Here is a 25,829-nt window from a genome sequence, read left to right as displayed (position 1 = left end):
AAATATATTTCATCCATGAGTGGATTCTCGGTGGCAGTCAACTGAAATGACATTTTAAGTATAGGTAACATTTAGGTAATAAATATAGCCTGCTGTATGTGCTCAGAATAACAGCAACATAAAAAAACTAATCACTTTATTGATTTCCATTAAGTATCACTTCCTTAATTTTCACATTCAGGAAAAATTGTCTGCCATTGTTAGCCTTTTTGTTCAATTATTTTTAGCTGAGTCAGACATCCATAACTCTATTTAAAAAACAGGATATTTTCTTATATTACTTAATTTGGAATCCACATATGTAATTAGAGGTTTCAAATGAAATATTTTGTACGACATAACAATTGCTCACAGGAGATCCAGAGGGAAAGATTCTGGGTAAAAAGGAACATTTCTGAAGTTTGTGAGCAAAGAGAAAGGCCTAATTTTGGTAAAGAATATGATACTGACCACTCTTCCATGAGAATTCAGACATATGCTCTCATTTTTTTCTTCTTCTTATCAAATTATAGAGTTTTGTAGATGTGGTGCTGTAATTTATTGATAAAATGAGAAATACATAGTTGGTCTTCATCCACTGTTCCTGCACGGAGCTCCTAAAACCCTTGTAATTTCCTCTTCAAGAGCAGAGGGGAGGGGCTTCCCTGGTGGCGCAGTGGTTGCGAGTCCGCCTGCCGATGCGGGGGACGCGGGTTCGTGCCCCGGTCCGGGAGGATCCCACGTGCCGCGGAGCGGCTGGGCCCGTGAGCCATGGCTCACACATGCCAACAAAATAAAGATGAATCTGTGCTAGACTCAAAGGTCCACCTGGAAGGGCTCTTCCTATGGCTTTCTGGGTTCCATACAACAAATGAGGTCACCTAACTTGCTCCAGGGACCCTATCTGTCCATGGATTATTATCGCCTGAGATTCGTGGATTGATAAAAAGGCAGAAAATAGGATGGGAAGCCACCAGTCTGACAGAGCACTTTGAAAGGACTTTGGAATGAGACCATAAACAAAAGCCTGCCAAGTTATTAACTTTACAGCTGCAACAGCCTGGAGGCCAGGAACCTAAAATGACACCTGGGAGCATTGTACCCTCCGAGGGCTCCATCACCCAAGTGCTGGTCCAGGGGTTGACGTCTCATCTGTAATCCACTGGGACACTGGAAAAACGATTGTCCTCAGAGGTCTTATGCAGATCTCTCGACACCAACTCGAATACCCTATATCTGCCCCCGAAAGAGGCCCCATATGGGTCACTCTCAGAACTGTCGAGACTCTGAGGGCTTGTCCTGTAAACAGCTACCAGAGATGCCCTGAACCAGTCCAGGGGAAACTAAAATGAAAGTCAATGGAAAATCTTGCCAAATTCTGGTAGATACCAGAGCTACACTCTTTACTTTAAAACTCACTCTCTTAGAACAAATCCCTCGGAGTGAAAAAGAAGTTTCCATAGTGGGGTAATAAAATTCAGAGGGAGTTTCTATCTCAACCGGTACAAATGGCTCAGGGACCTTTCACTGAAAAGCATTCTCTTTTGCTGTGCAACACAGCCCCAGTCAATCTATGAAGCAGAGACGTCCTTTCGAAACCAAGAGGGTGAACATGCTTTATACCTCCAATGGAGACCTCACCTTAGAATATCCTGACCAACCTGAACTCGATCTTTTATGTTCCTTACAATCTGTTCTTGATATAGGAGAGGAGGAACTCCAGGAAAAGATCCCTAATTTAACCACAGGGCCTGAAACTTTGTGGGCTACCGACATTGAGAGAATAAAAATTGCAGGATCCAGCTCCTTGTACCCGCCCAACTGTGTCACGGTGCCAGGGCAGAGTTAGTGACACAGCCGCAGCGGACTGGACCCTAGGAAATGACGCTGATTCACAAACTCCACCCGCTGCCCAAAGGCTTCTTAATGATGAACTCAATCAACATTTCTCTGCCGGCAGATTAACCTCCTCTGGGATCCCTCCGCATATTCACCACCTAAAATCTGCATCTGAAACGTTGCAGCGTTCCTAATCCTGCTCCGTTACTACCTCTTCCTGACAGAGGCAAGCCCCTGGACTGTGAAGCAATAATGTCCCATTTCGTGACACCGTGTGCTGATTTAGGAGATTAACCCTGATCTAATTTTGTCTGTTGATGGGTCATATTGTAAAAATGAACAAGGGAATTTCCAAGCTGGTTAGACTGCTATTACCCAATATGAACTGTATGAGAGGGGAAATCTCCCACAAGCTCAATTAGCCCCACGAGCGGAGCTGCACGCCCTTCACTGAGCCCACCTGTTTGCAGAAGGACACGCTGTCAATGTTTATACTGACAGCCCGTATGCCTTTGGGGTCAGCCATGATTTGGGGATGTTATGGAAATAAAGGGCTTTCCTTTCATCCTCTGGGACCCCAATCAAAAATAGGCCACAGGCAAAAAAGCTTGTTACTACTGTTCTTTTGTTTTCTCAAATTGCTGTCATAAAAATTGAGGCTCACATTAAGAAGACTTGAACTTGACTATGAGGGCATCGCCCTGGCTGACCTTCATGCAAAGACAGCAGCAGCAGCATCTATAAAGGCGGTGGCCCCTGTGGATGAAGTCCATTCTGCTTCTGCAAAAACTGACCCCTTTTTGCCAGACTTTTGCCATCGTTATGTCCTTGTAACATGGCAACAGTCTACTAGCAAATCGGGGAAGCCAAGATGGGCAAAGAATGGCTGTAAATTCAATGAACAGTTGGGGCCACTTGTTTCTTCCTGGCTCCCTGGCAAATCCCATTTTTTTTTGGTTTTTGTTTTTGCCTTCCTTCACCCACCATGGTACAATTGCGATGACTCAAATTATGAATAAACATTGGTGGGGAGATGTCTATAAAATTGCAAAAGTAATTTATGACCAATGTCCGACCCGTCTGGTCCATAATCCTGGAAAACCTATTTTTGTCCCCAGAGGCCTCAGCTCTCCTCCCTCTGGACCCTCAGAGCATCTGCAGCTGGATTCATTCGAATGTCACTCAGGACGGGTTATCAACATACTCTTGTTATTGTGTGTGAGTGTCCTGGATGGGCCGAAGCCTTCCCCTGCTGCAAGGCTGATGCTCTCACAGTGGCAGAGAAAATTGTTAGAAAACGTGCTTTCCACTTGGGGTGTCCCCTCCATAATCTCCAGTGATCAGGACACCCACTTCGCTGGGAAAATCATCCAAGTCTGAGCAGATTCTTTGCACACTTCTTGGAACTACCCCTGTCCCTATCACCCACAATCATCAGGCAAGGGCGCGAGAACTAATGGGATCCTCGAACAGTATCTCTAAATTTGCTAAAACCACCAGACTCCCTTGGCCTACGTACTGCCTGTGGTCTCGCCGACTGTTCACAGTACCCTCTTTAGGAAACCCAAACTCACTCCACACGAGGTCATCACCAGCCGACTGCGTCTGTTGCTGATCTCTTGCTGTCTCATGCTAGGATGACCAGCCACTATAAGTCTTCAGTGTTTTATGCTAAAGCTTATCATCAACAAGTTAAAGACACTTTTCCAGATCCCAGTCTCGTTAATCACAATCTGGAGCCTGGTGACGAGGTATCTGGAAAGATCACCAGAGGAAGACAGCCCTCAAACCTCATTGGAAGGGACCTCACCAAGTGGTCCTCACCCCTGACGTTGCTGCGAAACTAGAGGGCACTGAGCCTTGGTACATATCTCACAGCTAAATAAGGCTCCACCTCATACCTGTGCGGGTGCTAGAGATTTCTGAGTCATATTTACTGGAAGAGAAGCAGCCAATATCGAGGTAGACTGCTTTGGCCCAAATGCCAAATCAGGGTTTCATACCTTAACTAACCACGAAACCCTTTCTTCTTCTCTTTCTTTCCTTTACTCTGTCATTAGCCTGGAAAAATAACACCCTCATCTATATCTCCCTGGCCATCGCTAAGGGGGGAAACCTTTCAGACTGCTGGAATTGGCATCAAAGAGTCTGATCTGTCCACAATGCTAAGGACTTCCTGGCCTTCCCTGTGATCAATTTCTCTTCTATTCCCAATGTCGCTGTAAACTATAATCAACACCCAGCCCTTCAAAGTCACTCACAGAGTCCAACTTTTATGGCCAGAACATGTAGTACCTCGTTTCTACCTCTGTTTTATTTTAACAGCACTTGCCCAAATACCCACGTAAATATCTACACATATACCTACGTAATCTCAGTACATTTACACTCCCACGTCCTCATGATTCTCTAAATCAAATCTGCCCCCAGTTATAAAAAGATCTCACCAGCAGCTCCCAACTGTTCAAGGAACTTAGGACAGCTCTTTAATTCAGGTTAGGAGGTTTACCTTCCGGATGCACTGAAGACCTAACTGATCCCTGGCCTGAACAGGCAAATGTAACAATCCCTGCAAATGAATCCAGAGCCACCTTAGTGGGAGTGATTTGTGCCCAGACAGGATTTATCCTTCCCTGTGTGGTTCTCATTCCCCTGGGACCTATGAGTGCCTAAGTGCTGGCACACGATCAGGCCATGGCTCTTAGGTGATCTAGCTGTCGATCATCAAAGTGAGACCCCTCATTGGTCAACTCCCTTGGGTCTACATTGTCCAGTTAGAAAGGACTTACCTGGAGGCCTTCATGATTCAGAATTTGCTTCCTCGGGCAGGTCCCCCTTCCCTGGCTGCGAGTCAGTGTGAATGAGGCTGTGATCAGGAATCTCTCCTTAACTCTTGAAGATATTTCAGAATCTGCCAACGAAGATGCTTAGACTCCCTGGGCAAGGTTGTTCTGACACTAGGACAGCGCTTGTTAGATTTTAGCTGAAGAAGGAGGTGTCTGTGCTGTGGCCGTCACCACCCGCAGCGCTTGGAGTGACATTTCTGGGGAAGTTGAGACTCAGCTACCTAAGACCACTGAACAGGTCATTTGGCTTAAGCCAGTGACTCCTTCAATGGGTCTTTCTTTGACGTACATGCTTTGATTGGTTTGGGTCCTGGGGCCATGGTTCCCAAGTACACTCCAGACATTGGGAATTATCCTGCTTATAATAATCATAATAGTCTCCCTGGTGCGCTGTATTCTCTCAAAGGCTTCAAAACTTGTTTGCAGCCTCTAGCCACCAAAGAAATAAATCTCCTAGGTCTGGAACATCAGAAAACGAATGAACAGAACGACCGATTAAGAACAAAATGTAAACCTGCAGTTGGGATTTATCAAAACAACAACGACTCAGCAAAAAAATCCTGACCTGTGACTATCACACAAGGATCAGCAAAAGTTGTGACAACTTCAGAACAGTATCTGGGAGTGACACTAAGGTCTTACATTTTGATCACATCTCTCAGTTAAGCTGAGAGTCTCATCAAAAGGGGGAACTGTTAAAAAAAGAGACAACAGGCCGCAAATGGAGTCATTTGTGCTAAGCCCACATCAACAAACTGAGACTTAATACCTAGATTTAAGTACAGTTTCAGCCTCCCCCAGGAGTGGAATCTTAAACCAGTCCCTCTGGAATCACCTGGTCGGCACTGGTGAAGTCATCCGCCTACCAGACCCCTGAGGTCCCCTAGAGGAAGGTGACCTCGCCACAAAGGACTCACTCTTTGCTAGTCACTTCCTTGTCCCGCGCCTTTCTGCCTATCAAAGTTTTTCATTCTGTACAGTTCCTTGGAGCTCCTTTCATCTGCTTGAAGGGATGCTGCCTGACTCATGAATCATTGAAAAAAACCAATAAGACCTTTAAAATGTACTCCCTCGAATTTTGTTTCTTAACGGCATCAAAGTTGTTTGCTGCACGAGAGTTTCCATCAGGATCTCACATTTAGGTTGATGATCCATTTCAAGTGAATTTCTTTGAAATTCCCAGGCTAGTGATTGCACACAGCTGAAGCAAGACCCTTCTGCATACTTGACCCAATGCCCCACGAGACAGGGGGTCCAGCCTACGGCGGGCCGGGCACTGTCCCCAGCCTTGTATGAGTGTCAGCTATAGCTCCTTCCAGCCCTTTGGGATGGTGTGTGCTCCTGCCTCTGCTAATTTCCTACGTACATGCACGGATCAGCACTCAGCTGAATATTCAAGGGGGGGGATCCTCCGCGGACGGGCACTTCCCCGCGCGGCACTTCTTCCCAAGTTCACTTTCTGTTGACTCCCTCCGCCATGTTCTCCTTGACTCCTGGCTGCATCTGCTCTACTCAAAGGAGACCACAGGCTCTGCCTGGGCCCCCACTCCTGCACCTCCCCCTGGAAACTCTCCCAAAGCCAGAAGCCCAGCTGTTGTAGGGCTCACGTCTTTGTTTTCTTTCTGGGATGGGTCACCTAGTTGCCAGATGTTCTTTTTTTTTTTTTTGGTTATTTCCGGTATGAGGGTAAATCTATTTCCTATAGCTTTATTTTGATGACATGGAAAACACTTACATACTGAAACATAGCATAAGCGATATCATGGGCCAGACATTTTGGCTAAATTAATAAAGGTACCTTGGCTTAACTCGCACAATAACAGCAAAAGATTATTGGGTGGACTGACAGAGCAAAATCCACCTCTCTGCTGTTTCTAAGACATAAGCTGGAATAAAGAGATGCAGAAAATTCAAAATCGAGGTTATAGACAAAGATATGCCAGGTCAATACAAATAGCAAGAAAGCAGGATTTAAGGTCTTGATGGTGGGAACAGACATGGCGGGTCCTGTCCCCATCTCTCATTTCTTTCTACTTCACTGCTCACCAGTCACAGTTCCAGTGCATCCTTTCTTTGCATGGTGGCCTTCTCTGGATTCAGGGTTTTTGTTACCTGTGTGGCAGGCCTGAGTGCTGGCGGATTAATACCCTCTGGGATCGGTCCTCAATGAATCAATGATGGAGGCTGGTATACATGTATATTTACCAGCACCCTTTCCCCTTGGACAGGATAACCCGAGACACTGACAGCTACGATTGCCACGGGGACTAAAGCTCTGCAGGCAGGGCAGTAAGTGGCTTTATAACCACCACTTATGGGCTGTTCACCCGCCCCTGACACCCTTCCCACCCTCACCAGTGTTTTCTTCACTCCCCCAATAAACCACTTGCATCTGAACCCTCATCTCAGGATTTACATAAGGCAACCCAAGTGAAGAGATGATCAGAAAAGGCAGAATCCAAGCCCTCCAAGCAAATTAAAACACAACAAGGGCTTCCCTGGTGGCGCAGTGGTTGGGAGTCCGCCTGCCGATGCAGGGGACGCGGGTTCGTGCCCCGGTCCGGGAAGATCCCACGTGCCGCGGAGCGGCTGGGCCCGTGAGCCGTGGCCGCTGAGCCTGCGCGTCCGGAGCCTGTGCTCCGCAACGGGAGAGGCCACAGCAGTGAGAGGCCCGCGTACCACAAAAAAAAAAAAAAAAAAAAAAAAAAAAAAAAAAAAACACAACAAATCCCAACATCAATAGTATGACGATAAAAAAATCTGTAAAGAAAATGGAAGAATTATGGGTGCCTATGCATTCCACATCAGAGCAATAACTTTTATGAAGCAGAAACCAGAGGAGAAAGAGACCACGACACACTCATAACAGGAAAGTTCTTCTCGGTTGAAGACAGGTCAAGCAGACAAAACAGTTAATAAGAACACAAAATGCCTAGGCAGCAAAATCAGTAGGGTAAGTTTTACAGCGACACGTAGGGTTGTAAAACCCGGCTATAGAGAATACACCTGCTTTTCAAGTGTGAGTGGAACTTAAAAACTGACCGTATTTTAAGGTATGTGAAAACATCTTCAGTAGCTCCCCCAAATAAAACAATATGAACAGGATTTACGACTGTAATGCAATAATATAAAAATTAACAACACATTTTAAAGAGCCCTCCAACAATTTGCAAACCAACTCAAGGCAGTAAGCCAGGGCAACTGCAGGACTCCTGTACTTGTTTTCTTTCTGTCGGGGATCATTTCACTAAGCAGCCCTTGGCTATTAAGCAACTCTTGGCTCAAAGGGGAAATACAAAACTAAGTTTCGGAACTTCTAGAAAATCACAATAATAGAAACACAATATACATCAGAGTCTAAAATCCATAGCAGTGAATACTCTACAAACAATGAATCTGTACAAATGATTTGACAAGTCAAAAAACTGGAGAGGGCAACAAAGTAAGTGGAAAGAAGCAATCGATGATAGTAAAGCAGAAATTAAAGATTTGGAAATAAAATCCACAGCAGAATTTAATGAGAAAATATAAAGCTTGCTCTTTGAAAAGAAGAGCAACAAAATTGACAAGCCATTAGCCAGCTTAATGAAATAAATGAAGAATGAGAGAAAGCACAAGTACACAAAATAAAAGATGACTACAGGGAAACAGTCATCAAAAGAGGAAATAAAAAGAAATTATACATTTAGCAGAATGTTCTGCAAATAAGCTTGACAACTTAGACGGGTAACTTTTTACGAAATATAATTTACCAAAGCTGACTCCCACAGGCAGAGAGAGGATAATCAGACCAATTCTCATAGAAGAAACAGAAAAAGTAGTGAAAATTCTTCCTTACAAATAAGCACCGTGACTAGATGGTTTCTTAGGAAAATCCTACAAAATCATTAAACATCAGATAATTGCAGTGCTACTTAAAAGATTCCAGAGCTTTAAAACAGAAGGACATGAAGCAAGTATGATATGGATACCAAACCTGGACAAAAACAATAGGAAAAAGTAATTACAGCCCAATTTCACACATGAATTTCAATGTAAAAATGTTAAATAAAATAATGGTAAATAGAATCCAATAGCTCATGTAAATGTGAATTCACTGTGACTGACTGAATGGTGCATATTTCAGAAATGCAAAAGTCATTCAATACTAGGGAATCTATTAACATAACTCAGTATGTTACTAGAGCTAAACAGAAAAATTCTATTCTCTTGATAGATGCCAAAAAGGTCTTAACACAATTCAGTACCCATTTCTGATTAAAAAAAAACTTAAGATGGATTAATAACCCATATCAAAAGGCAGCTTCTTACAGAAAGATGGCCAATAGGCACATGAAAAGATGCTCAAGATCACTAATTGTTAGAGAAATGCAAATCAAAACTACAATGAGGTATCACCTCACACCAGTCAGAATGGCCATCATCAAAAAGTCTGCAAATAACAAGTGCTGGAGAGGATGTGGAGAAAAGGGTACCCTTCTACACTGCTGGTGAAATGTAAATTGGCGCAGCCACTATGGAGAACAGTATGAAGGTTTTCTGAGGAACCCTCAGAAAACTAATAATAGAATTACCATTTGACCCAGCAATCCCACTCCTGGGCATATACCCAGACAAAACTCTAATTCAAAAAGATACATGCACCCCTGTGTTCACAGCAGCACCATTCACAATAGCCAAGACGTGGAAACAACCTAAATGTCCACTAACAGATGAATGGATCAAGAAGATGTGGTACATATGGACAATGGAATACTACTCAGCCATAAAATAGAAGGAAATAATGCCATTTGCAGCAACATGGATGGACCTAGAGATTACCATACTAAGTGAATAAGTCAGACAGAGAAAGAGAAATATCATATGATATCGCTTATGAGTGGAATCTAAAATATGGCACAAATGAACTTATCCACAAAACAGAAACAGACTCACAGACATAGAGAACAGACTGGTGGTTGCCAAGGGGGTGGGGGTGGGGGATTGATGGAGTGGGAGCTTGGGGTTAGCAGATGCAAACTAGCATATATAGGATGGATAAACAACAAGCTCCTACTGTAGAGCACAGGGAACTCTATTCAATATGCTGTGATAAACCATAATGGAAAAGAATATAAAAAAGGATGTATCTATGTGTATAACTGAGTCACTTTGCTGTACAGCAGAAATTAACACAACATTGTAAATCAACTATACTTCAATTAAAAAAAAGCTGCTTCTTATTTCATGGGGAAACTTTAGAGGCATTTCCACCAAGGATGCCTCCTATCTCCGCTACTGTTTAACATTGCGTTGGAGGCACTAAAACACTGCAATTAGAAGCACAAAAAATTGGAAAGGGGTTTGTGAGTGACATCGTGTATGTCTGCAAAACAAAAGCAATTGTTGGAAAATACTACTACAAACCATAGAACGATTTATACGGTAGGATCAATAATCTTCATATATACAAAGTAGTCTGTTAGCAGATATGATGAAATAGCAAATATATGTAATTACAGCATCAAAATTTTAATAAAATAGCTGGGAATAAACCTATCCAAAAAGTGTAAAACCCACATGAGGAAAACCATAAAACAAAACTGGATAAATAAATATCCACATGTGTGTGTTTATATATATATATACACATGTATGTGTATTATGTTGACATTCTTAGATTTAATTTATAATTCATTGATATCTCAATAAAAATACCATATTCTTTTCTGAGGTTAAGCAAGTTGATTTTAAATTTGATTTGGAGGAATAAATGATCTAGAATGAAGACCTAGATAAATGACGAGCAATTTTGGAGGGCCAGCCCTTTTATACATTAAAACATAATAATCATTACTAAGACTCCCTGATGGAAGCTGTGCTGTTCGTGCATGGGTAGACAGACAAGGAAACAGAAGAAGAAATTCAGAAGCAGAGCCAGTCTCCTATGGATATTTAGGGAGCTGGCAGTAGAGGAGAAAAAGATGGACAGGACAAAGTTATTCTTGGTTTTTTTGTTTGTTTTTGCGGTACGCGGGCCTCTCCCTGCTGTGGCCTCTCCCTTTGCAGAGCACAGGCTCCGGACGCGCAGGCACAGCGGCCATGGCTCACGGGCCCATGTGGGATCCTCCCGGACCGGGGCACGAACCCGCGTCCCCTGCATTGGCAGGCGGGCCCTCAACCACTGCGCCACCAGGGAAGCCCTATTCTTGGTTTTAATGAAGCAAAGTGGGCCACTGTCCTGATGGATCGGCTCTGGGGGTGGGGGAGAGGCTGTCTCTTGGGTTTCCGGTTTGTGTGACAGGTGGGTGGCAAAAAGCAACACAGGTAGTTATAGTGCATAGTGTTCATTACTAGTTACCTATGGAATACTGGGAATGCAGAAAAAGCTCTGTTATCATTATTACCATTAAAAAAACCCCTGCAGTAACAGAGAGCACAATGTAACCTATCATTGTGCTAATTGTGGTGATTGCATATGAATGATGGGAAATCTTGTGGGTCCTCAGTTTATCACATTTTATTCACCACACCTACGGTTACTGACATGTTTAATTTCTGAGTCAGGTATGGGGTGTCTTGGCAAGCATTTGCCTGTTTTCAGCTTCTGACACTTTCTGGAACTCTCTTCTTGATCTCGTGGGGAGTCAGGAAAAGCCCTTTACTCCCCCTCTCTCCTGGCTGGCGTGGATTTCTAGTGCACTTCCTAACTGGTTTTACTTCCTCCCCTCTGGCTTCTCTGCTCCGTCAACCATTCTGTAGTTAGAGTGACGTTTGGGAATCAGTCTTGCTACTCCCTCCTTAAGGACCCTTCAAAGACTCCCCATGGGGCTTCCCTGGTGGCGCAGTGGTTGAGAGTCCGCCTGCCGATGCAGGAGACACGGGTTTGTGCCCCGGTCCGGGAAGATCCCACATGCCGCGGAGCAACTAAGCCCGTGAGCTATGGCCGCTGGGCCTGCGCGTCCGGAGCCTGTGCTCCGCAACGGGAGAGGCCACAGCAGTGAGAGGCCCGCATACCACAAAAAAAAAAAAAAAAAAAAAGACTCCCCATGGCCTTTAGGACCAAGTCCACACTTGTGGCTTAGAAAGCACCAAAGCATTCTGAAGTTCTGCTTTCTGAAACCTCCCACCTTGCTCTGCTTTGCTCTGGCGTTACTGCACACTTCCTCTGTCCAGAATGACCACCTAACTCCTCACTCTTCGGCCATCACCTAGATGTCACCTCCTCCGGGAAGCTTTTTTGGCATCCTGGCTGGGGTTTGGGACCGACCTTCCAGGTGTCTACAGCGCTGCTTGCACTCCTCGTAATGTACCCCTTGCCTCGCCTTCCTGTCTCCCCACAAGGCAGAGCCCCCTCTGGGGAGGAACCGTGGTCCTGACATCACTGGTCCCCAGCCTGTAGCCCATGCCGGGCGCGTAATGGCCTTCGGTGGTTGTTGAGCCTGAGAAGGAGGAAGGTGCCAGCCTAGTCATGCTCATGCCTGTCTGATTTTGCTCAAGACCTGTTCTCTTCCCTCTTCAGTCTCTAAATCTCCTGGGAGTTCCAAAGCTGATGGATTGGTCACACAGCCATGCAATTACTAATTACTGATTGGACATTGTCGGTGCCTAATTCATATTGCTGGCACCTTCCAGCTTTTTGCATTTGGGCCCCTGGACATTTCACATTCCCAGTGAATCACTATCCTTTTTAATAAATCTGTAATTCATCAGCACTGTCTCATTTCTTAAGCATTTCTTTTTTTCCTTGGAGTTGGCTCATTTCAGGCCCTGAAGAGACAGAGATAAAGTAGCTTGCTGAAACAATGATCAAAATAGGAGACCCTGTCTTTTTATCTTCACATTCAGAAAAGCTTATTAATTGCAAGGTAAACTTGGAGCAGCTTTGGACTTTTGGGCCACCTGCATTATTTAGGAAGGGAAATGAATGAATGGTTACTTTTGGTAAATGAGAGAAATGAAGACACATTTCCTCTTTAATAATAATCATGTAAGAGGAAAAAGGAGGTGGCAGACTTCCAATTAGTATAGAGAAAAATTAAACCCTGTTTCCCTTGGAAGAAGTACAAATTCCAACTGAATTCAGATATTTATTGGTGTTGTTAGTTCAAAGCCATATTCTACATTTTTTTTAAAAAAAAAATCAGTGTTCTGATGATGTACTGAGATTTTGTTTTGAATTTTCCTCATTAGGAATTGGGATGGATATTCCATTTGCCTTTCCAGAACTTCTTTCTATTCTTCCTCACCTTACTGTCTACTCCTGGAGGCTGAGTAGACATGGATTGCATCAACAAGTTTTCTTGCCTGTGAGTTTTGGTTGGATTTGGACAGTGGGACACACCGGAAGAGGCAGGAGACCAGAAGAGAGAGTCTGGGGTATTTATTATTTCTGCCCGGCCACGGTTTGACAGTAGCTGTGTTTCTCTCTCTAAGGTCACATCTCCTGTCCAGCCACCTTCAGCTACACCTAGAACTCCTGCCAGCTTGCAGTGACTGCCCCTTCCCTTGCCTTTACAGACTGAGGAATGGTAAGGACCCTCGCTCTTGCTTGCCCTGGGCTTACTACTTTCCTTAAACCCTGCCCTCACTTTGGTTAATAACCTCTGCTTAAAAATTTCCTTAAATCATTCGAGTAAGACTTTGTTTCCTGAGACACTGGCTGACACGAGCAACAGAAATTTTTTGGCTGAGAAGCATAATTACAGGACACCAGGCGCCCAGAAATCATTTACTCCAAGTCCTTCACTTTACAAGAGTCTGCAGATCAGAGAGAAAGGGTGACTTGCTTGATACCACACAGCCATGCATGACATAGCTTGAAAGTATAATCCATGGATCTTGTCTTTTCAGACCAATACTCTCTCCAGACCTCCTCAGCATGGATTAAACAGGGATGCTGCAAGAAAAAAAATTATAGGCCAACACCCCTGACGAACTTAGAGGCAAAAGCCCTGAACAAAATATTAGCAAAATTAATTCAACAATATATTAAAAGGATAATACACCATGATCAAGTGGGATTTATTCCAGGGGTGCAAGGATGGTTCAATATCTGCAAATTAGTAAATGTGAGACATCACATTAACAAAAGAAGGATAAAAATATTATGATCATCTCAATAGATGCAGAAAAAGCTTTTGACAAACTTCAACATCCATTTATACACTAATATGTATAAAATGGATAACTAATAAGAACCTGCTGTATAAAAAAATAAATAAAACTAAATTTTAAAAATCCATTTATGATAAAAACTCTCAACAAAATGGGTATAGAGGGAACATACATCATCATAATAAAGCCCATATATGACCAACCTACAGCTAACGTCATGCTCAGCAGTGAAAAGCTGAAAGCTTTTTCTCTAAGATCAGGAACAAGACAAGGATGTCCACTCTCATCACTTTCATTCAACACAGTTTTATAAAAAGTCCTAGCCACAGCAATCAGACAACAAGAAGAAATAAAAGGAATCCAAATTGGAACAGAAAAGTAAAACTGTCACTGTTTGCAGATGACATGATACTATATGTAGAAAATCCTAAAGACTCCATCAAAAAATTGTTAGAACTGATAAATGAACTTGTTTATTAATAAAGAGTATCTCCACTACCATTTTAATTAGCTTTTACTGAGGGCTTCCTGTGTGCCGGGCTCTGTGCTCAGCACACACACGTATCATCGTTAGCTATCAAAACGACTTTTGCTGATGCTGTAGGTGAGGAAACTCAGAGGTTAAATCACTTGTCCTCATCATGTGGCCTGGGCGGGTGTGTGACAGAGCTTGCGATTCACGTCTGGGGCTTTCTGATTCCAGGGTCACATCCTAACCACCCTGTAACATGCTTCTTACCGGTACCTGCTTACCAGTACCCGTGTGGGTTGAATCTGAAACCAGAGCAATGTCTAAAAGGCCAGGCCAAATGCCAAGGCTGCTTCATCGAGAGCTGCTGAGAGGGCAGCAAGGGCGTGAATCATTCATTCTGCTGGCAGGTGTGCAGTTCCCACCGACAGCACCATTCAGTGGTTCACCAAAGTTGAAACAGTGCTCTGATGGGTTAGATCACCCCAGAAATGTTGCCTTTCTCTGGCAGGAGCCCACAGAAAACAGGGGCTGTGGGCTGACAGCCACAACTGCTGTGGTGAGGTCACTGGGAGATGCTCAGGGGTGGCCCCTAGGGGGTTGGGAGCCAGACTGGAGTCCGGAGTCAGAACTGGGGAACTTTAAGATCATGGGAACCAGGGACCGGGGAAACCAGGAGCACTGAGACATGGCTCAGCCAACAGCCTGATCTGTCTCCCAGGCAGCCTCAGTGTCACATACAGCGACTGTCCATGCCTAATTTTGAAACAATCAAACGAGTACTTGCTTAAGAAAGAAAATCTGGTAAAAGCGAGCAAGTGCAGAAGAGAAAATAAATCCTCTCAGCTCGGGACTGGGTGCCACCTTCGCCCCAGGAGCCTGTGGTCTGGGAAACCTGTGCCCGGGTAGATGTTCCAGGTGGGACCCATCCGGAGCCCACTGCTGCGTGCCCTTGGGGCCGCCCTGGGTCCTGCTGACAGGGCACCCCGAGAGCGGCAGGACAGGGCACAGGCCTCCAGCACACACACTCGGCCCTTGGTCAGACCCTCGCCTGCTGTGCCGTCTCGGCAAACGACTGTTGTTTTCCTATGCTCCAGTTTCCTGCTCTGGACGAGGGGTAGAATAAATCTGCCCGACGGGTCTAAGGCTTTCACAGCGCCCGGTCTCACTACAGCTGGATTTCTCCTGGGCACAAGCCGGGCACCTGGCCTCCTTTCTCTACTCACCTTCACCGTGCAGAGCCTCTCATCAGAGAATGGTCCGGTGACAGGTGACTCAGAGCCACAATCGCCAGGGCTGCAGAGACAGCATCCCCCCACGTGGGGAGCCCCAGCTCAGACAGCACCAGTGGCACCCGGGAAGCCCCAAGGGTTACCTTCTGGAGCCAGGTTCCCACCCTGGCTTCCCCTGAGTTTTTCTGTGGCTCGATTTCGGTGGAAGCCCTCGTGGACTAGTCCTTGGCGCCCGGAAATGCTTTGATGAAGTCACGTGATCGCTCACCGGGAAATTACCTCTGTCACTCCTGGTTCTCTGGGTCCGGCTCACTGCTCACAGGCTGCCCAAAGAAGCAAGAAGGAGGACATCACCCACAGGCCCCGAGCTGTCCTCGGTAGACGCTGGTGTGACACCAGGTCACAGGACAGGGGCCGGTTTCCCTGCTCAGAACTGCCGCCAAAACACAGGCCGGCCACAGGCCTGTGCAGGTGGTTCTGTGTGCCCTAAAATACCGTCAGTTTTTAAGTGCCACTGGCACGTGAAAACCAGGCATATTCCCTGGAGGGCGGCCAGTGGCTCTCAGCTCACGCTGCCTTGCTTCTGAGCTGCTTGTCACGCCACGTTTTGAGTCCCTTTTCAGCCGAGTCCTGATCTCGAAAACCGCCACCACCTTGCTCGTCTCCCGCCCTCAGGCCTGGGCTCGGCCGGCCGTGCCCTCCGGCTGCAGACCGGTCCCCGAGGATAATTCCACTCTCCCTCCATGCGCCCCCCTTCGCTGCGATTCAGAGGCTTTCCAGCCGCCCAGAGCCGCCGGTCTCCTAGGAAATCTCCCTTCCACCCCACAGGTGGGCATTTTGCCCCTCAGCCGTTGACCAAGCAGGTCCTTCTGGAGTTTTCTCCCTGGGGTGACCTGTTTCCCCACCTCAAGGCTCAGCAGGGCAGGAGGACCGCGAGCAGCAGGGCAGGAGGACCGCGAGCAGCAGGGCAGGAGGACCGCGAGCAGCAGCCCAGATCCGGAACCGCAGGCTCCACCCCGATTCGGTCACGAGGTCGAGCGCAGAGTCCTGGAGGCAGCAGGGCAGCTGTACGATCACCGAGCCTGGCCTGAGCCCCTTTTACCTCCTTAGGAAGGAGGTCGCTGGTCCAAAGATGCACGGGAGGCAGGACTGCCACTTCTCTGCCCCGAGGCCTGCTGCAGGGGTGAGGAAATGACGCGGGCCAGGAAGACGGGGAAAGCGGTCCTGGGCTCTCGGCACCGAAGCAGTCAGGTGATTCCGGGGCCCAATCCGAGGCTGAGGCCGGAGCCAGGGGCGGAAGGGCTTCCCTGAAGGCCCTTGTCTCAGCTCCTCTGAGAGCCCCTCAGCCTCCTGGAACCCTGGGGGTCGTCGTCCTGGTCTCTCCGGTCCCTCGCCTGAGCTCCTTCCGACAGAAAACCCCGGACCGGACGCAGGACACCTGGGCTCCAGTCTCACCCCCCAGGGTGGTCACGCGCTCATTGAGCACTTACTGAATACCTCATCTGGGCCTGACAGTGACGGAGACCACGGAGTGCAGTGTCTGCACTGGGACCTTTGGGGACAAAGAGGAGACACGGTTAGTAATCACGCTGTGTAAAGCAGGCCTTTTCCTGGCACACAGGGGCCGTGTGTTCTGGGCCGGGAAAGCTCGTTCAGACCTGCTTCCTGCCCTAAGGCTGACGCACTGCGGCCAGAAAGGCAGGCGAGGGGCTGGCTTGAGGAGTGATGTGTGGGGAGGGGTGGCTTTGACGGCAGCAGTGAGCGCCCGGGGGCAGCGAGGAGGCCTGGCCGCAGGAGCACACGGGGGGGGGGGGGGGGGGGGAGGCAGCGTCGTGGGCATAGGGCTGGATCTCCCGGTCGGTGGGGCGCACCGTGAGGGGAGCTGCCCACTTCCGCCAGGGGAAGTGGGCGAGGGGTGAGGGGCGTGCCACGCGCCCTCAGGACGCATCCGTGCCGTGGCGGTGGTTCCATGTGGATGAGGGCTGAGGTTGAGGCCTCAGATTGGTGAGGGGAGCTTACAGGCATAGGAGTTCAGATTTCATTCTGTAGGGACAGGAATCATAGAACCACTGATTCAAGAACGAGGATAAGGCGAGGGAGCTGCTTCATCGGTTGCTTAATCTTCCTGGACTCAGTATCCTCGTCTGGAAAATGGTGTCTCACCACCACTGAACCTGAGGACCACCAAGCACAACTGGGAAACACTCTGCAGAAAGGCAAAAGCGCAGTGCAGAAGGCTGTCCCACGCCTCACGCACCGCCCAAACCCAGCGTGGGGTGCAGAACACAGCATAACGCAACAAGGTATAAATTTCCTATCAGGTGGGCCCCTCCCCTTGCGAGCAATCGGAGGCGGTTGTGCACTCGAGGGACCGCCCTCCTCGCCCTCAGGGCCCGCTTCTGCTTCCCTCGCATCCGCTGCTCTCCTGGTCTGCTGGGGAACAAGGCTGCTCTGGGAAATGGGGCACCAAGTCGTGTGTGAGGACCTGGGGCCGGAGGCCAGGGAAACTGTACGGACCCCACTCACCCACACACACTTCCACACTATCCTCCTCTCATTCCTCCAACACTCCAGGCAAAATCCCGCCTCAGGACCTTTGCACCTGCTCTCTTCCCTGCCAGCTAGGCGTCCACCCATGCTTGGCCCTCTCCTTTCCTCCAGGTTTTTACTAAAATGTCACTGTAGCAAGAGGCCTTTCTTCATCACCCTGTTTATGCTTCATTCCTTTTCATGTCTTTCTCCTAATCACTTACCAGCACCTAAGTATACTCAGTATATTGTTCACTTATTTCGCTTATGGTCTGTCCCCTCCACTATGATTTAAATGCCACGAAGGCAGGGATTCCTGTCTGTTTTGGTATCTGCTGTAACAGGTGCCCAGGACAGGGTAGCAAGCAGTCCTGAGTACCGACTGAATAAACGAATGTCTCCTTTCTATCCTGGGCACCGGGTATCCAAACAAACTGCGGTATGAAGTCACGAAATCCACACGAAGGCTACACTTTCATTTTCTTTTATTTGTGGCACTAAAAGACCAACAGCAGAGACAGCATGGTGTGAGAGCGATTGGCTGGATGCCCTGGCCGCCCTGGGGCAGGTGAGTGGCATTTAGCAGACAACGCAGAGCAGTTTCCGTCCTGCGTGACGCCCGGCTCTGAAATCGTGACACGTTCGAAGGATCCCGCCGTCTTTGTTGCTTCATTAGGACAGAAATTTTATTTCAGGAATTCCTCTTGATTTCTAGTAATCTCTCAGAGAGCTTTTTCTCCAGCCGCAGTTGACCTCTAAGATAAATACCGGAGACTGGGTGCCGTGTGCTATGCAAAGGCTGCCGCGTGATGCCCAGCAGCCACTCACCTGCCGGGCGGACGCATGGAGGCCAAACCCACGTTGTGAAACATCGGCACAGTTTTGATCTGATCCGGACAACACGCAGACACCCAGCATCCACGCTTCTGCCCCGCAGAGGACTTCTAAGGCTCCCAGGGCAGCCTCCGGGCTCCGCGCTCAGCCCTCGGTTGGGGAGGGCCGCGCCACATCACAGCCCGCCGGGGGAGAGCAGTCCAAGTGGGCACCGCCATCCCCCCCACTCCCCTTCTGACCTCAGCCAACACCCCAGGAGAACTCAGACCGGCCGTGTTCATACATCACGTCCGATTGCTATTCCGGGTGATCACGGTGGATGTTGAACAGCTTTCGTCGCTCAGATGGTGGCCTGCCGTCCTCCAGGAGGTTTTCACCCCAAGTGTCTGAGGAATAAGGATCCGATACTTTCATTGCTCCGCGAAGTCACCTTTGAAGAGGCCTCCCAACTCTTTTGTCTTACATCAAGCAGCAGAGGACACTCGGACTGTTTCCACTGATTTATACATTTTCCCCAGAACTCAGAAAGATTCTCAACAGCTAAATGGTTTTAGTCATCTACATGTGGTGAGGCTCCAAGGTCCAAAATCGGTCTAAGGCGCGATTCTTTCCACTTTGTCTATCAATGTAATTAAGTGTGTCGGGCTCCGGCGTGTGTAGTCCCATTAACCTGCCAACAAGAACAGTTCATTGGCAACTGCAGATATTCAGAGGCAGATACATTTGCTTGGCACAAGCCGCGTGGCAGCGTGGCATCCCCGTCCCTCTGAACCGTGATGGAGACTGAGAGTCAACGAGGCGAGTTTTGGCCCGGAGACCAGGAAGCCGCCAGATCCCCACGCCCCCCGCCAGGCGGCGCTCGCGGGCGCTGAGCAGCCTGCAGGCGGGTTTCTGCCACGATCGCGTCTGGGTGCGGAGTCACACGAGCAAGGGCACCTGCAGTGAAGAAAGAACCACAGTTACTCCGGGCGTGCGGCCGAGGCCGGGGCGCGGGCATCCGGGGGCCGAGGACCTGCCTGCCAATCCCTCCTGGCAACACTCCTTTCCCAGCACAACGAGTGTTTACACTGTACCCATCGAACCTCTGGCCCCAAGGAGAAAACTCTCAGAAACGCAAACAACATGCCTGAATGCCTTCAGTGACCGGCTACTGCCTTCGGGAAAGACCACGGGGGACCGCTGGAGGGTCTGAGACGTGTCTGCAGGTCTGTGTGCCTCTCCCAGAGCCGTCAGCCGGCCCCAGCCCCGGCCCCCTCTCGGCTCCCTCCCAGCCTCTGAGTCTGTTAGGGGTCCCTCTTCTGGGCTGGTCTCTGCATGCGGGGTTTTCTCCTTTGGGGACGCCCCTCTCCTGCTGGAAGACGAGGACTCCTTCTTTAAGAAGCGTTCCGACCGTCTCTTGGCAGAAGGCATTCCTGCTTCCAGACCCGGGTGGCCAGACCCGGTCGCCCCCTCGCGTTGTGGGGTACCCGGCCCGCGTGGTCTCCCAGCAGCTGTGTCTCTCGCTGCCGGCGTGGGGTCTCCGGGGCCGGAACCACGGCGTCAATCCCCATCCCGTCCCCGCGAGCAGGGCTTGCCGGGCGCCAGTGGGCGGGGGTGGCTCCAAGGGGCGGCTGCAGCCCCGCGCGCTCCTGGGGGGCCCAGCTGCAGGAGACGCGACTGCAGAGCCTTGAAGGAAACAGTTCCGTGCCTCCGAAGGCCAAGGGGAACAGCATGTTTGAGGAAAGCGACAGATGCACGTGAAAGGAGCACCGGATTTCTCACGGTGGTTCCACCGAATCCAGCACATCCTAAACGGAACAACGCTGGGAGCTGGGCATCTAGTCCCACTTTTCAGAGCGTCGTCGGAGCGAACATCCAAGGCCCCAGGCGGATTCCTCGTGACGCCAACACCACACAGCACCGGGGGCGTTTCCTGTGCGCTTACAGCGTGTCGGGCACCATTTCAAGCCCTCCGTGAGCCTCACCGCACGAAAACTTCAGCTCCACTCGATCACTGGCGCGTTCTTGCCACTGTTATCACTGTGGGCACTGCCTCCAGTACAAAGACGGGGGAGCCGGGGTGTCGAGCGCCGTCTCGGCCTGGACTAAGTAGCAGTACGCAGCAATCCCGAGCGGGCTCCTCGGAGAAGAGAACGTGACCCCAGGCCACGACCACGACCTCAGGGCTTCTTGGGCTCCACCCGCGCGTTTCTTAGGAGCCCACCGGCCCATCTGTGTCTCCTTGGCTGCAGGGGCGTCCCCACCAGCTGAGAAATGAAACGGGACGAGATGTGGAGTTTGGGGGCGTGGAGGGAGGAGCCCGGAGCTGCTGATCTGGATGGAGCCCACGGGACACACACGGTGGACGTCGAGGAGGGCACTGAAGGTTCGTGTCCCGCGCACAGGGCAGCTTCCGGTGGAGGTGGGGTTGGGGGCCAGCGGTCTGGGCGGTGAAGGGTCCGCCTGGGAGAGTGAGGAGATTTGGAAGACGAGAGGTCTGGGGACACTCTCCAGGGCCGCATGCATGCAGCCTTGGGCAGAGGAGACTCGGAACGTGGCCAGAGGGGCAGGGGAAACGTGCAGCGCGCTTGCGGAGCCGCGGGGGAGAGCGCGTCCGCGAGGACGCACGTGGGGAGAGCGCGTCCGCGAGGACGCACGTGCGGACAGCGAACAGTGCGATGGGAACCAGGGGCCCCGAGGGTGGGAAACACAGAGGAGCCTATGTCTGAACATTACGTGAGCTACATTTTCAGCGGGTTTTTCTTCAAACTCTGGACACCTTTAGAAGTGACACACCTCTAACTTCAAAACAAAGATTTTACTTGTCAGCTTGGAAAAGCACAATTAGTTTGCTACAGAACGTCCAAGAAACAGGGCAAAGAGTGTGTGTGTGTGTGTGTCGGGCAGAGAAGAACAGATTGAGCCTGTGATTGGAAAAGGCAGCCTGCGTCCTGTTAACAGTACGTGTATCCCACTTCCTGACCTTTGAAAAGGGTCAGGAGGATAAAGGGCGCTGTTCTTGCATCCAAGGGCACGAGCAGCGTCGGGACCTTGACGAGGGTGGTTCTGAGAGTGGCCAGGAGGGCGCCGGTGGGCGGCGGATGCTGGGGAAACGCAACAGCGTGAGTGGGCAGGACATCTAGAAGTTACAGAGAGCTAGGCAGCCGTGGGGTCGGGTCCACGGGAGGCGGAGGAGGAAGTTTTAAAATGTACCTTGACTGTTATCGCTTTAACACAGGAATTGATATATGATAAACTGCACGCATTTAAGGTGTAAAACTTGATATGTTTTGACATATATTTATTGATTTTGGGGTCTGGCTTTACCTTTGGCCTGGCTTCTTTCACTCAGCATAATTAGTTTGCAATTCATCGACGTTGTTGCATGTACATTCCTTTTATTGCTGGGCGGTAATTCACTGTATGGATATACTGACTTTGCATCTGGGCTGGGCGAGTCCCAGGGAGGGGGTGCCCCCTCCTTCCCCGGTAAACGGGGATGATGGGATTTGCACTACAGCCCCACCCCGTGAGGCTCGAGGTACACCTCGTGGCGTTGTCACCAGCACCGCCATCACTTCATCTCCTCCCAGCACCAGCGTCCCGGTGGCCAGGATGAGATGACAGCTGAACGGAGGTTTGGGGGTGAGACGGGAGACATCCTGCACGCCTCGGTCCCCTGGAGCCTGGCCCGACTGGGAGAAGCCACTCTCAGAAGGCGGTTCCAAGCTGCCAAGGTAAACTTCCCAGGACACAGAGGGGTATAGTAGGTGGGACCGTGACCCAGCGAGGGGAGCTACAGGGCAGGCGAGTGAAGGAAGCAGGGGCTGGACGTCACCTGCTCTGCTGGCAGCGAGCCTGCCTCACAGCAGCCTGGCAGCCTGGGTGTCGCTGGTGCAGAAGACCCGGGCTGGGGGGGGGGCGGTATTTGAATCCCTGGCTGGTTGAGACCTAGAAGGTGCTCTCATCACCGCTGACAGCAACGTGGAGGCTGCATGCAGCTTGTAAAAGTTCTCAGCAAACTAAGAACACATCTAGGAAGGAGAAGGAGAACTCCTCAACTTTGGTGTCTAGAAGGAAACTGAACAAGGACAGCCTCAAACAGCTCTGGCTCAGACAATTCAACAAAGACGGCTCGGCGACGGGATTGGCCACGGGGTAGCGTAAACCACGCCGATGGTCATCAGTGTCACCCGAGCTTAAAGCCACGCTGCTAAGTGAGCGCTACTCAGGTCGGGGCAGGGGGGCGTTCTACTGCCCAGCGCCCACTCACGTGACCAGCGGACCTGCCCCGGGCCGGGTGTGACCAAATTCGGGTGGCCAAGGAGGACAGAGGGCACCCCCCCCCCGGGGGGGAGGAGGGCGTGCTGCCAGGCGCAGCTTGGAAGGAAAACACTGGAAGGGTTCCCGGCATCCCAAAGGTTTCAAGCTTCCTGAAAGACTCTTGCGTATTTTGGTTGGACAAGAAGAAAATCAAAGAAGGGACAAAGCTTGCAGTTTGAGGCCAAGTCAGAAAGCTGAAAAAATACCCGAGTTTAATTCTGCTTCCTCACCTGCCAAGGAAAATGACGTTTATACGGAAAAAAGGTAAAATGAACAGCGGTGACAGAGAGCTGGTGTCCAGGGGAAGGAAAGAAGTTGTCAGGAAGCAGCGGGATTCTCTGTTTCAGGTCCCTTCTTTCCACCCAGACAGAGGAGGTCCTGGGGTGCTAAGGGACTCCCAGGGGACCCAGCCAGGCAGCTGTCAGCCAGCTTTGCAGAACGGGAGTGGGGCCGTTGTCAGAAGACTGGAGATGTCCGGAACTTACTCTCCAAAGGAAAAGAAGGTGGTTTCTTCCAGGGTGAAGCAGATTCTCGGCAGGTTTACCACGATTAGGAAACAGACGAGTTCTAAGCACGGGGACGCCGAGTTGCACCGGCCACTGGTCTGGAGAGGCGGGCAATATGGTGGCAAAGAATGGGCGCCTTCTCTCCCTTCCGCCAAAAGATAGTTACTGAGCAGCCACTCTGTGCCTGGGGCTGTGCAAGGTGCTGGGACCTGCTGGAGCTCACGGTGTGGCAGGAGTTACACAGATCGCTCCTGAAATTAGGCTGCGATGTGGTTATGAGGGGAGATGAGGTGATGCTCTGATGGGGTACCTCCTCCAGCCTGGGGGCTGCGGGAGACTTTCCGGGGGCCGGAGGTTGATCCAGGAACATGCAGGACGACCGGGAACTAGCTGGTTAAACTAGGAGGTGAAAAGTTTTCCTTCCAGGAATAGGGAACCGCACCCATGAGGGCCCTGAGGGGTCACTGCAGCGGCGACAGACATCCCTGGGTTCCAGCTGCGGGAAAAACAGGTCACATGGAAAGTCTGTATGGGCAGGATGGTCACAGGGCAGCAAAGACAGAACGAACCTGTCTGCGCCTCTGAGCTCTCCCGGCTTCACTGAAACACGAAGGTCTCACACTGGGCGTTGTCGAGCCCAGCACGGCCAAGAGTTGCCGACGCTGACAGCGCTTGTGAGCTAATCCCCCCAGTCACAGAACCCGGCTTTCTCTCGCCCACAAGGGAAGATGCCCAGGCGCAGGAGAACAGATGCTCAGCGCTGCCACTGCTTTTCTGGCTCAGGGGCTCCCCGGGCTTTGATGGTGATGGTGTCACATGTCGAATCACTTCTCACAGGGTCTCCCGCCAAGGCCAAGCGCCAGGACACACGTGTGATCTGAATCAGTTAAGTCCTGCGGTGGGAAAACGCACACCTGGGAGGGCCCAGCCGCGGCGCGCCCGCCATGGGGCTTAACGAGGCATTTCCCAGAGGCCTCCGCCCGTGCCGGGCTGACGCGGAGTCTGGCCGGGCGGCAGCACTGACCTACTTAAGGCCGGGACGAGGCCCTCAGGACATCTGTGCCCCACTTTCCCATCTGTGGAATGGAAGCTGCAGACCTTCAGTCCAGGAAGGTCTGGACAGAGGAGATGCTCGCTCCCTGCCCTCCTTGGAGGAAAGCTAAGACACACGAGGAGAAGCTCTTGGGGCTTTCACCGTGAGACGTCCCTAAGGCCAAGGACAAACCCCCAACCCCTCCTTTCTCTCCTGGCTGGGAGTCCCCCGGGGGGTCACAGACAATGCTTCATCCATCTCTCCATCTCAAGCAGCTACTACAGCCCCTGGACCCTGGTGGGTTCTCAGGAAACGCTTGCGAAATGAATGGCTGGACGTGTGACAATGTGTTAATATATGCGTTATATACCACGTTGTTAAATGTAACATGTGTTACATATATATGTATGTGAATGTGTTAAATATAAACACGGATTGAAAGGACACTTGGTGTCCATTCCGGGCCCTGTGAAACAATGCATTTAAAACAGACCGACAAAGGCTGTCCAACGCACACAGTTTTATATATAGTGGTATGTGTATCTGTTAATCCCAAATTCCTCATTTATCCTCCCCCCCACCTTTCCCCTTTGGTACCATAAGTTTGTTTTCTATGTCAAGAGTCTGTTTCAGGAGACGGCTTAAAGATGGCGGAAGAGTAAGACGCGGAGATCTCCTTCCTCCTCACAGAGACATCAGAAATACATCTACACGTGGAGCTTCTCCTGTAGAGCACCCACCGAACGCTGGCAGAAGACCTCAGGCCTCCAAAAAGGCAAGAAACTCCCCACATATCTGGGTAGAGCAAAAGAAAAAAGAATAAACAGGGACAAAAGAATAGGGACGGGACCTACGCCAGTGGGAGGGAGCCGTGAAGGAGGAAAGACTCCCACACACTAGAGGCCCCTTCGCGGGCGGAGACTGCGGGTGGCGGAGGGGGAAGCTCCGGAGCTGCGGAGGAGAGCGCAGCAACAGGGGTGCGGAGGGCAAAGCGGAGAGATTCCCGCAGAGGATCGGTGCCGACCAGCGCTCACCAGCCCGAGAGGCCTGTCTGCTCACCTGCGGGGGCGGGCGGGGCCGGGAGCTGAGGCTCGGGCTTCAGTCGGATCCCAGGGAAAGGTCTGGAGTTGGCAGAGTGAAGACAGCTTGAAGGGGGCTAGTGCG

At 50.1% G+C, this 25,829-nt stretch overlaps 1 protein-coding gene across 16 annotated transcripts in view; it reads right to left on the bottom strand.

Annotated features, from left to right (window-relative positions):
• Nucleotides 1-18,458: 18,458 nt before the first annotated feature.
• The window catches only part of COBL (cordon-bleu WH2 repeat protein), a 261,943-nt gene continuing 254,572 nt past the window's right edge, over nucleotides 18,459-25,829 (bottom strand). For 12 of the 16 annotated variants that reach the window (XM_067042940.1, XM_067042937.1, XM_067042946.1 and 9 more), the window contains 2 exons: nucleotides 19,951-21,266; nucleotides 18,459-19,760 (listed from right to left, as the gene is read on the bottom strand). In XM_067042940.1, coding sequence (XP_066899041.1) covers nucleotides 20,841-21,266 — 426 coding nt within the window. In that variant the 3' untranslated portion in view covers nucleotides 18,459-19,760; nucleotides 19,951-20,840. The remainder of the gene's footprint in view (nucleotides 19,761-19,950; nucleotides 21,267-25,829) is intronic. The other 4 variants (XM_067042950.1, XM_067042951.1, XM_067042949.1 and 1 more) reach the window with 1 other exon arrangement.

The sequence above is a fragment of the Kogia breviceps genome, chromosome 9 (assembly GCF_026419965.1).
Source record: "Kogia breviceps isolate mKogBre1 chromosome 9, mKogBre1 haplotype 1, whole genome shotgun sequence".
Lineage (NCBI taxonomy): Eukaryota > Metazoa > Chordata > Mammalia > Artiodactyla > Physeteridae > Kogia > Kogia breviceps.
The sequence above is the reverse complement of the archived record's forward strand: the minus strand, read 5'-3'. Positions and strand labels throughout refer to the sequence as shown.